The sequence below is a fragment of the Nerophis lumbriciformis genome, linkage group LG17, assembly GCF_033978685.3.
Source record: "Nerophis lumbriciformis linkage group LG17, RoL_Nlum_v2.1, whole genome shotgun sequence".
In the NCBI taxonomy this organism is placed as follows: Eukaryota; Metazoa; Chordata; class Actinopteri; order Syngnathiformes; family Syngnathidae; genus Nerophis; species Nerophis lumbriciformis.
In genome coordinates this window covers 7,996,828-8,010,000 of record NC_084564.2, presented here as the reverse complement: position 1 = coordinate 8,010,000, position 13,173 = coordinate 7,996,828, and the positions used below count along the sequence as shown (strand labels likewise).

The window sequence follows — 13,173 nt, the reverse complement described above, 5'->3', positions numbered from 1 at the left end:
TAAGCTCTGGTGGGACCAACCTCACTCATACCAGTCTTACCAGTACCACTCAAAAACAGAACATCAGTGGTACCAACAACACTGTTAGAAAGTTTATCAGTACCACCCAATTCTCAATATTACCGAAACCAGTTTTACCAGTACCACTGATAACTGGTACCACCAGGAAATGTAACACTAGTCGTACCAATGTCACTGGTACCAACTTGACCAGTATCAGTCTGACAGATCCCACCTGATGCTAAGACTTGTACCAGTCTTACCAGTTCCACCTCAACCTCACTTTAACAATCTTAGCAGTACCACGTTCTGCTCAGAGTAACTGGTACCAACCTGACCGGTACCAAGCTGACTGAATGTTATCAATAGCAGCTGTCACATAAACAATAAGGAACATGTTTAGGACTCAGGATGTCGGATCAGAACCTTCAAGTCCCTTTTAGTCCTCGCCTTGGTTTATGTGGAGCCAAAGTCAACGAGCGGATCCTGTCCATTGGGCTGAGGTCCAGCAGAGGACTTGTGCTGGTCTGCTTGAAGGAACCCACAAAGAGTCTCAGAGATAAAGACTGGCAGAGTGAGTCAGTCAGGAGGGAGGAGGGGAAGGTCTGCTTTGAATCATCAGGCACTCTGGTTGGTACTGACCAGGACCAGGACCAGGAACACTCACCTCTGTGGAATGGACAGCTGCGCCGGCACAACCCCAAAACTCACACCACCTCTTCCAGTAGAGAGATCATCCTGGAATTGAGACAAGGAAGGAGAAGAGTCCTTAAAACAGCAACATCCATCCTTCTATTCTCTGCACCGCTTATCCTCATAGGGGTCCCTAAATGATCACATGAATAATATACTATACTATACTATACTATAGCATAACATACTATACTATACTACAACACAACACATGTTAATATTGTTTATATCAAACACTGTGACAGTGTACCTAATGTTATGGCCTACAAGGCTCCACTTTGTACTCAGTGAGTCAAAGTCCTGTTAGAACATAAAAAGTATTAGAAGGTCAAAAGTACGAGAAGGTAAAAAGTGTTTCTACCTTTCAGGACTCTAATGTGTCACTTCCTCAGGGAGTGTGTGTTGCTGCACAACTTTGTGGTCATGTTGTGTAGTCTTATTATGAAGTCATGTTGTGTAGTCTTGATGTGTATTTTTATTGGGTAGTCTTAATGTGTACTCTAGTTGTGGAAATATGTTGTGTAGTCATTTTGTGTCCTCTTATTGTGCAGTCTTATTGTGGTGTCAGACTGTGTAGTCTTATAGTGTAGTTATGTTGTGTACTCTTATTGTGTAATATTATTGTGGTATCAGATTTGTAGTCTTATTGTGTATTTTTATTGTGTAGTCTTAATGTGTAGCCTAGTTGTGTAGTCTTACCGGGGTGTCAGATTGTGTACTCTTATCGTGTAGTCATGTTGTGTAATGTCACCGTTGTGTCAGATTGTGTACTCTTATTGTGTAGTCATGTTGTGTGCTTCTTATATTGTAGTCTTATTGTATAGTCATGTTGTGTGCTTCTTATATTGTAGTCTTAATGTGTAGTCATGTTGTGTAGTCTAATTGTGTATTTTTATTGTGTACCATTGTTATGGAATTATGTTGTGTAGTCATGTTGTGTCCTTATTTTGTAGTCTTATTGTGTTGTCAGACTTTGTATTGTCTTATTGTATAGTTATGTTGTGTAATCATGTTGTGTACTCTTTTTGTGGTATCAGATTGTGTAGTCTTCTTGTGTAGTCTAGTTGTCATGTTGTGTACTCTCATATTGTAGTCATGTTGTGTACTCTCATATTGTAGTCATGTTGCATACTCTCATATTGTAGTCATGTAGTGTACTCTCATATTGTCTTATTGTGTAGTCATGTTGCGTACTCTCATATTGTAGTCATGTTGTGTACTCTCATATTGTAGTCATGTTGTGTAGTCATGTTGCGTACTCTCATATTGTAGTCATGTTGCGTACTCTCATATTGTAGTCATGTTGTGCAGTCATGTTGCGTACTTTCATATTGTAGTCATGTTGTGTACTCTCATATTGTAGTCATGTTGCGTACTCTCATATTGTAGTCATGTTGTGTAGTCATGTTGCGTACTTTCATATTGTAGTCATGTTGTGTACTCTCATATTGTAGTCATGTTGTGTACTCTCATATTGTAGTCATATTGTGTAGTCATGTTGCATACTCTCATATTGTAGTCATGTTGTGTAGTCATGTTGCATACTCTCGTATTGTAGTCATGTTGCGTACTCTCATATTGTAGTCATGTTGTGTATTCTCATATTGTAGTCATGTTGTGTAGTCATGTTGCGTACTCTCATATTGTAGTCATGTTGTGTACTCTCATATTGTAGTCATGTTGTGTACTCTCATATTGTAGTCATGTTGCATACTCTCATATTGTAGTCATGTAGTGTACTCTCATATTGTCTTATTGTGTAGTCATGTTGCGTACTCTCATATTGTAGTCATGTTGTGTACTCTCATATTGTAGTCATGTTGTGTAGTCATGTTGCGTACTCTCATATTGTAGTCATGTTGTGTACTCTCATATTGTAGTCATATTGTGTAGTCATGTTGTGTACTCTCATATTGTAGTCATGTTGTGTACTCTCATATTGTAGTCATATTGTGTAGTCATGTTGCGTACTCTCATATTGTAGTCATGTTGTGTAGTCATGTTGCGTACTCTCATATTGTAGTCATGTTGTGTAGTCATGTTGCGTACTCTCATATTGTAGTCATGTTGTGTAGTCATGTTGCATACTCTCATATTGTAGTCATGTTGCGTACTCTCATATTGTAGTCATGTTGTGTACTGTCATATTGTGTAGTCATGTTGTGTACTCTCATATTGTGTAGTCATGTTGTGTACTCTCATATTGTAGTCATATTGTGTAGTCATGTTGTATACTCTCATATTGTAGTCATGTTGTGTAGTCATGTTGCGTACTCTCATATTGTAGTCATATCGTGTAGTCATGTTGTGTAGTCATGTTGCGTACTCTCATATTGTAGTCATGTTGTGTACTCTCATATTGTAGTCATGTTGTGTAGTCATGTTGCGTACTCTCATATTGTAGTCATGTTGCGTACTCTCATATTGTAGTCATGTTGTGTAGTCATGTTGCGTACTCTCATATTGTAGTCATGTTGTGTACTCTCATATTGTAGTCATATTGTGTAGTCATGTTGTGTACTCTCATGTTGTAGTCATGTTGTGTACTCTCATATTGTAGTCATATTGTGTAGTCATGTTGTGTACTCTCATATTGTAGTCATGTTGTGTAGTCATGTTGCGTACTCTCATATCGTAGTCATGTTGTGTAGTCGATGGTCATGTCGTGTCGTCAGATTGTGCAGTCTTATCGTGCCTGTGATCGTATTGTGTAATCACGTGGTGTAGTCAGATTGTGTTACCACTAGGAAGACGGATACACACTTGCTTTTAAAAAGCAGATGTTGTTCACGTGAGACGTGTGGGTGTTTGTTGTGTTTTGGTCGGCTGGTGTGGAAGCAGCGACACGTGAGGGCAAGTGGCGCAATCTTCACATATGACTCCGGACACACACACACACACACACACACACACACACACACACACTTCTTTTTCTTGAGCATCACCCAGCAAGTGATACTTTTTTTCCACCCGCTTCACAGTGGAGGCTTGTTGCATCCACCGCACAAAGTGTGTGTGTGTGTGTGTGTGTGTGTGTGTGTGTGTGTGTGTGTGTGTGTGTGTGTGTGCGTGTGTGTGTGTGTGTGAGACACTGCCAGGTCACGTGGTGTCAGTGTGTGTGGAATGTGTCAAGTGTGTGAGCATGAAATGTCAGGATGTGACACATTGTTGGTGCACTTCTGGGAAGAATATGGAGCATTCATGCGCGGCAGCACTCATACGCGGTGGCACAGTGTGCTGCTTTTATCATCAAACGTCGTGTTTACGCTTGAAGTTTGGCATTCACAGAACAGTTGCTGTTAATGAACATTGTGTTCACATTTATCTACTCGATGAAATGATACACATTTTAAAATAAAGCCGATCTTTAGATACAGTGGCGGTCAAAAGTGTACGTACACTTGTAAAGAACATCATGTCATGGCTGTCTTGAGTTTCCAATCATTTCTACAACTCTTATTTTGTTGTGATAGAGTGATTGGAGCACATACTTGTTGGTCACAAAAAACATTCATGAAGTTTGCTTCTTTTATGAATTTATTATGAGTCTACTGAAAATGTGAGGGTCAAAAGTATACATACAGCAATGTTAATATTTGCTTACATGTCCCTTGGCAAGTTTCACTGCAATAAGGCGCTTTTGGTAGCCATCCACAAGCTTCTGCTTGACCACTTGACCACAAAATTGCTGCAGTTCAGCTAAATGTGTTGCTTTTCTGACATGGACTTGTTTCTTCAGCATTGTCCACACGTTTAAGTCAGGACTTTGGGAAGGCCATTCTAAAACATTTATTCTAGCCTGATTTAGCCATTCCTTTACTACTTTTGACGTGTGTTTGGGGTCATTGTCCTGTTGGAACACCCAACTGCGCCCAAGACCCAACTGATCATTTTAGCTTGTCCTGAAGAATTTGGTGGTAATCCTCCTTTTTCGTTGTCCCATTTAAAGCACCAGTTCCATTGGCAGCAAAACAGGCCGAGAGCATAATACTACCACCACCATGCTTGACGGTGGGCATGGTGTTCCTGGGATTAAAGGCCTCACCTTTTCTCCTCCAAACATATTGCTGGGTATTGTGGCCAAACAGCTCAATTTTTGTTTCATCTGACATCACATGGACAAAGATAAAACATTCTGGAGGAAAGTTCTGTGGTCAGATGAAACAAAAATCGAGCTGTTTGGCCACAATACCCAGCAAAATGGCAAATGCTAAAGTTATCACCAATTACGCTAGTACTTATAAAGTCCTAAATTTTGGGTGAGTCCCAAAAAATGCTAATGTTAGCATGCTAAAAACCCGTGTGTATACATTGTATTAACATGGAAAACATTTTTGCTTCGGTAAACAGTGACATTAAAATGCTATTCTCAATGTGATTTGCCAAATGCTAAAGTTATCACCAATTACGCTAGTACTTATAAAGTCCTAAATTTTGGGTGAGTCCCAAAAAATGCTAATGTTTAGCATGCTAAAAACCTGTGTGTATACATTGTATTAACATGGAAACATTTTTGCTTCGGTAAACAGTGACATTAAAATGCTATTCTCAATGTGATTTGCCAAATGCTAAAGTTATCACCAATTAAAATAGTACTTATAAAGTCCTAAATTTTGGGTGAGTCCCAAAAAATGCTAATGTTAGCATGCTAAAAACCTGTGTGTATACATTGTATTAACATGGAAACATTTTTGCTTCGGTAAACAGTGACATTAAAACGCTATTCTCAATGTGATTTGCCAAATGCTAAAGTTATCACCAATTAAAATAGTACTTATAAAGTCCTACATTTTGGGTGAGTCCCAAAAAATGCTAATGTTAGCATGCTAAAAACCCGTGTGTATACATTGTATTAACATGGAAAACATTTTTGCTTCGGTAAACAGTGACATTAAAATGCTATTCTCAATGTGATTTGCCAAATGCCAAAGTTATCACCAATTAAAATAGTACTTATAAAGTCCTAAATTTTGGGTGAGTCCCAAAAAATGCTAATGGTTAGCATGCTAAAAACCTGTGTGTATACATTGTATTAACATGGAAACATTTTTGCTTCGGTAAACAGTGACATTAAAATGCTATTCTCAATGTGATTTGCCAAATGCTAAAGTTATCACCAATTAAAATAGTACTTATAAAGTCCTAAATTTTGGGTGAGTCCCAAAAAATGCTAATGGTTAGCATGCTAAAAACCCGTGTGTATACATTGTATTAACATGGAAAACATTTTTGCTTTGGTAAACAGTGACATCAAAATGCTATTCTCAATGTGATTTGCCAAATGCTAAAGTTATCACCAATTAAAATAGTACTTATAAAGTCCTAAATTTAGTTTGAGTCCCAAAAAATGCTAATGGTTAGCATGCTAAAAACCTGTGTGTATACATTGTATTAACATGGAAACATTTCTGCTTCGGTAAACAGTGACATTAAAATGCTATTCTCAATGTGATTTGCCAAATGCTAAAGTCATCACCAATTAAAATAGTACTTATAAAGTCCTAAATTTTGGGTGAGTCCCAAAAAAATGCTAATGGTTAGCATGCTAAAAACCTGTGTGTGTATACATTGTATTAACATGGAAACATTTTTGCTTCGGTAAACAGTGACATTAAAATGCTATTCTCAATGTGATTTGCCAAATGCCAAAATGCTAAAGTTATCAGCAATTAAAATAGTACTTATAAAGTCCTAACTTTTGGGTGAGTCCCAAAAAATGTAAATGCTAACAATGCTAACCTCTGTGTATACATTGTACATTTTGCTTCAATAGACATTGGCAATAAAAGACTAAAGTTATCACCAATTAAGATGATACTTGTAAAGTCCTAACTTTTGAGTGAGTCCCAAAAAATGTAAATGCTAACAATGCTAATGGATAGCATGCTAGCAACATGTGTGTATACATTGTATTAACATAAAAAAAAATTTGCTTCGGTAAACACTGGCATTAAAAGGCTAATCTCAATTTGATATGCCAAATTCTAAAATGTTAGTTATCACCAATTAAAATAGTATTTATGTAGTCCCAAAAAAATGTAAATGCTAACAATGCTAATGGCTAGCATGCTAGCAACATGTGTGTATATATTGTATTAACATGAAAAAAGATTTGCTTTGGTAAACACTGGCATTAAAAGGTTCATTTCAATGTGATATGACAAAATGCTAAAATGTTAGTTATCACTAATTAAAATAGTATTTATGTAGTCCCAAAAAAGTGTAAATGCTAACAATGCTAATGGCTAGCATGTTAGCAACATGTGTGTATGATTGTATTAACATGGAAACATTTTTGCTTCGGTAAACACTGGCATTAAAAGGTTTATCGTAATGTGATCTGCCAAATGCTAAAATGTTAGTTATCACCAATTAAAATAGTATTTATTAGGGATGTCCGATAATGGCGTTTTGCCGATATCCCGATATTGTCCAACTCTTTAATTACCGATACCGATATCAACCGATACCGATATCAACCGGTATATGCAGTCGTGGAATTAACACATTATTATGCCTAATTTGGACAACCAGGTATGGTGAAGATAAGGTACTTTTTAAAAATAATAATAAAATAAGATAAATAAATTAAAAACATTTTCTTGAATAAAAAAGAAAGTAAAACAATATAAAAACAGTTACATAGAAACTAGTAATTAATGAAAATGAGTAAAATTAAGTGTTAAAGGTTAGTACTATTAGTGGACCAGCAGCACGCACAATCATGTGTGCTTACGGACTGTATCCCTTGCAGACTGTATTGATATATATTGATATATAATGTAGGAACCACAATATTAATAACAGAAAGAAACAACCCTTTTGTGTGAATGAGTGTAAATGGGGGAGGGAGGTTTTTGGGGTTGGTGCACTAATTGTAAGTGTATATTGTGTTTTTTATGTTGATTTGATAAAAAAATAAAAAATAAAATTAAAATTAAAAAAACGATACTAATAATAAAAAAAAAAACGATACCGATAATTTCCGATATTATATTTTAACGCATTTATCGGCCGATAATATCGGCAGGTCGATATTATCGGACATCTCTAGTATTTATATAGTCCCAAAAAATGTAAATGCTAACAATGCTAATGGATATAGAGAACATTCAAACCCTTTATTTATTGAATCAAAAATACTGAAATTCCACGACGTAGTGAATTTGCAAACAGCTAAAATTATACACAAAGCAAACTATAACCTGCTACCCAAAAATATACAACAACTTTTCTAAAAAAAAAAAGAGGAGAAATATAATCTTAGAGAAAAATGTAATTTAAAACATCTGTACGCACGTACAACACTTAAGACCTTGATTTAGAAATGGCTAAAACACTGCAGACTGCGGATGTCCGGGAACCGGTACTTTTCAAACAGAGTATAGTACCGTTTTTGATTCATTAGTACCACGATAAAAATACCAATTCCGGTATACCTTACAACCCTATAGTGGACGATTTAACACTTGCTCATTTCTAAATTGGTCTTTATCGATCTTTATGGGATTGATCGACAGCTAAGGTAGGCTCGAGCTCACCCGTGACCCTCAGAAGGTTCGGGTAGGGATGTAAGATAATGGCTTTTTGCCGATATTCCGATATTGTCCAACTCTTTAATTACCAATACCGATATCAACCGATACCGATATATATGCAGTTGTGGAATTAACACATTATTATGCCTAATTTAGACAACCAGGTATGGTGAAGATAAGGTCCTTTTTTTTTTAAATTAATAAAATAAAATAAGATAAATAAATTTAAAACATTTTCTTGCATAAAAAAAGGAAGGAAAACAATATAAAAACAGTTACCTAGAAACTAGTAATTAATGAAAATGAGTCAAATTAACTGTTAAAGGTTAGTACTATTAGTGGACCAGCAGTATGTGGAATTAAATGATGGAATGGATTAAGCAAAGCAATCAAACAATGTACTAATATGATCCACTTCAAGAAACTCTTCAAACTTAAAGTGTTTACAAAGTACAAAGAAGAAGAACCATGATAAACATTCTGAATTTATTTCATCCATCCATCCTGTTCATTTTCAAAATAATCTTACTCATCTCACCATATGAAATATAACTTACTTCACCGAATATTATTTATTTATTTATTTACTTTTATTGAGTATATTGTGAATACATTGAGAACAGGAAGTGAACAAAAGTTTTAGCAACTGTTATGTAAAGGAAAAGGGGTAGGATTAAATAAGCTCTGCTTCTTCCTACTCCTTTTCGAACATGTCGAAAAGAGAAACTGTAAATTGTGATGTATCATGTTGTATGCATGCATGTTCCAAATAAACTCAAACTCAACAACTCAACTCAACCATGCTAGCAGCAAGTGTGTATACATTGTATTAACATGGAAACATTTTTTTTCAATAAGGTGGCAATAAAAGGCTAATCTTATGTGATATGCTAAATCAGTGACGTGCGGTCACTGGAGGCCTCACCTGCCATCATGGAAAGAAAAAAAATGTAAAAAGAAAAAAAAATCTATTAAATTGTTATATGTATCCAGTGATTATACTATAAAGTTATTTTCCATTTAACTTCACCAGTTTTATAATATTTTTATTAAAAATCGCTGAATTTTCACATTTGCCGTTCAAATACTGAGAAGAGACGGTGCGGTGATCAGCAGCCAGTTGAGGCACGTCACTCATTTGTGCCTCACCATGGATTGCGGACTCGGCTAACAGCTGGCCTGCTGTGCAGTGAGACTGTATTGCTATATGGACTATATTATACATTTCCATAGTTTAGTTAGCTGAGGTATATAATGTACAGTGTATTTTGTCAACAACTGTATGTGTGTAAAGTATTTATTGTGCTGAGCGATCATAAAACGGCTGCAAAAGACACACTGGCTGAGGCTCGCCTCCTGCACACCCGCCGTAGAATTTGCACCCCCTGACGGGAGTATTATATCAACTAAAGCCCACACTTAAACTTTCCACGTGCAAGATTGAATCTATTTAAAAAAAGTTATTTCATAAGAAGCCAAAAAGTGCAAAAACAATAATGTTCGTGTTGGAGGAGTTGTGAATGACTGCAGGGCCACAACATTAGGTACACCTGCAGACTGCAGGTGTACCTAATTCACAAATCCTCCAACACGAACATTATTTTTTTTTGCACTTTTTGGCTTCTTATTAAATAACTTTTGTAACCTCTTTTTATGGGCTTTCCTCTTTGTGATGTTAAGTTCCTGTTTTGCGCTGTTATACAGTATATGCCTTGAGCTCTTATTTTGAAGGCGCTAAGAGCGGAATTTTGACACGTTGGAGTGAAGCGGAAGTTTTTGAAAGAAGGTAAATAAAGTGGTCCTCGTGTAAACTGGAGCCTCCGTGTTTGTTATTTTGTAGTTTCATACAGTATAGGCGACATTTATAAACCCTCGGTTACACTTTTTTAAATAGATTCAATCTTGCACGTGGAAAGTTGAAGTGAGGGCTTAGTTGATATAACACTCCCATCAGGGGGTTCATTAATCAGCACAACAGCGGCGCACTTATAAGTAAAGGTAAGACCATAATAAAGTTTTTTTATTAAATGTGCTTTTTTTGTGTGCTACAGTTTGTATGTGTAAAGTTAAAGTTAAGTTAAAGTACCAATGATTGTCACACACACACTAGGTGTGGTGAAATTTGTCCTCTGCATTTGACCCATACCCTTGTTCACCCCCTGGGAGGTGAGGGGAGCAGTGGGCAGCAGCGGCGCCGCGCCCGGGAATCATTTTTGGTGATTTAACCCCCAATTCCAAGCCTTGATGCTGAGTGCCAAGCAGGGAAGAATGCTGGTATGAGCTTTTAAACATAACACGTTAACTGCTGCCAATCATATGGTGAATAAGATACTCTTTAGGGTTCATATGTTTGTAAATCTGACTGTGATGAAGTCAGTGCCTCACCAGCCATCAACCTCACCGCACGTCACTGTGCTAAATGCTAAAGTTATCACCAATTAAGATAGTACTAGTCCTCTCATTTGAATTTTGGGCGAACCACAAATGTAAATCAGAATTTATTGGGCAGGTATGTTTAACTCACAAGGACTTTGACTTGGTAGACTGTGCGCTTTGTTCAATTTAAACATTAAATATTAACGAATAACAAAAAATGTAAATAACTAATATGTGCCAGGCTAATCAGTGGTGAATAGAGCAAATGGATGATGACGTGAGCATGAGTGACAGATCAATCAGATGGATATCCTGAGAGAAGAAAGTTGTGGTAGCGCTCTGTGATCTGGAAGGGAGATGTTTGAACAGTTTGTCTGCAGTGATGCTCCCTGCCCGTATCGTGACCTTGGACCTGTATAAGTGAAGGTCGGCACCGATTTGTCCTAATTGTCTTGAACTCGTCAAATACAACTGTGGGAAACAGACCAAGTCAAAAGTCACACTGCTTTTATTGTTCCACAAAAGTCCCGAGCTCAGCTTGCTGACTAACACACACTCATCACCGCACTGCTGACTCGGTCGCCACGGTAACCACCAGCATCATCTTCTTGCCAGCTGGATAAGTGCATGTCATGTTGGCTTTTTTTCCTCCTTGTTTTTCGCTGCTGCTCAAAATAATTTTGCCATCCCCCCCCCTGCTCAGGTTTGAACCGGACCAGCACTTTCTCCTGCGAGGCCCAGAACAACAAGGGCGTGGCCGCCTCCGGATCGGGCACCGTCACCGGTAAGACCCCATCATTTTGGATCCATATATGTTTCCATCATTCATGGAAACATATTTGCTTTAATAGAGTGGCAATGAAAGGCTAATCTAAATAAGATATGCTAAAGTTATCACCAATTAAAATACAAAACACAAAAGCAGTGAAGTTGTCACTTTGTGTAAATGGTAAATAAAAAGAGAATACAATGATTTGCAAATCCTTTTCAACTTATATTCAATTGAATAGACTGCAAAGACAAGATATTTCATGTTCACACTGAGAAACTTCTTTTTTTTTTGCAAATAATCATTAACTTAGAATTTAATGGCAGCAACACATTGCAAACAAGTTGTCACAGGGGCATTTTTACCACTGTGTTACATGGCCTTTCCTTTTAACAACACTCAGTAAATGTTTGGGAACTGAGGAGACACATTTCTGAAGCTTTTCAGGTGGAATTCTTTCCCATTCTTGCTTGATGTACAGCTTAAGTTGTTCAACAGTCCGGTGGTCTCCGTTGTGGTATTTTAGGCTTCATATTGGGGCACACATGTTCAATGGAAGACAGGTCTGGACTACAAGCAGGCCAGTCTAGTACCCGCACTCTTTTACTAAAGTTAAGTTAAAGTACCAATGATTATCACACACACTAAGTGTGGTGAAATGTGTCCTCTGCATTTGACCCATCCCCTTGATCACCCCCTGGGAAGAGAGGGGAGCAGTGGGCAGCAGCGGTGCCGCGCCCGGGAATCATTTTTGGTGATTTAACCCCCAATTCCAACCCTTGATGTTGAGTGCCAAGCAGGAAGGTAATGGGTCCCATTTTTATAGTCTTTAGTATGACTCGGCCGGGGTTTGAACTCACAACCTGCCGATCTCAGGGCGGACACTCTAACCACTAGGCCACTGAGTAGGTTTGGTGCTATGAAGCCACGCTGTTGTAACACGTGGCTTGGCATTGCCTTGCTGAAATAAGCAGGGGCGTTCATGATAACGTTGCTCCAAAAGCTGTATGTACCTTTCAGCATTAATGGTGCCTTCACAGATGTGTAAGTTACCCACGCCTTGGGCACTGATACACCCCCATACCATCACAGATGCTGCCTTTTACACTTTGCGCCTATAACAATCCGGATGGTTCTTTTCTTCTTTAGTCTGGAGGACACGACGTCCATAGTTTCCAAAAACAATTTGAAATGTGGACTCGTCAGACCACAGAACACTTTTCTACTTTGCATCAATCCATCTTAGATGAGCTCAGGCCCAGTGAAGCCGGCGGTGTTTCTGGGTGTTGTTGATAAATGGCTTTCGTTTTGCATAGTAGAGTTTTAACTTGCACTTACAGATATAGCGACAAACTGTAGTTACTGACGGTGGTTTTCTGAAATGTTCCTGAGCCCATGTGGTGATATCCTTTACACACTGATGTCGCTTTTTGACGCAGTACCGCCTGAGGGATCGAACGTCCGTAATATCATGGCTTACGTGCAGTGATTTCTCCAGATTCTCTGAACCTTTTGATGATATTATGGACCGTAGATGGTGAAATCCCTAAATTCCTTGCAATAGCTGCTTGAGAAATGTTGTTCTTAAACACGCATTTGTTGACAAAGTGGTGACCCTCGCCCCATCCTTGTTTGTGAATGACTGAGCATTTCATGGAAGCTGCTTTTATACCCAATCATGGCACCCACCTGTTCCCAATTAGCCCGTTCACCTGTGGGATTTTTTCCAAAGTGTTTCCTCAACTTTCTCAGTCTTTTATGCCACTTGTGCCAGCTTTTTTGAAACATGTTGCAGGC

At 37.9% G+C, this 13,173-nt stretch overlaps 1 protein-coding gene across 1 annotated transcript in view; it reads left to right on the top strand.

Annotated features, from left to right (window-relative positions):
- The window catches only part of axl (AXL receptor tyrosine kinase), a 75,284-nt gene that overhangs the window by 16,334 nt on the left and 45,777 nt on the right, over positions 1-13,173 (top strand). The window contains exon 5 of the mRNA XM_061972369.1: positions 11,311-11,391. Within this exon, the coding sequence (XP_061828353.1) occupies positions 11,311-11,391 (81 nt within the window). The remainder of the gene's footprint in view (positions 1-11,310; positions 11,392-13,173) is intronic.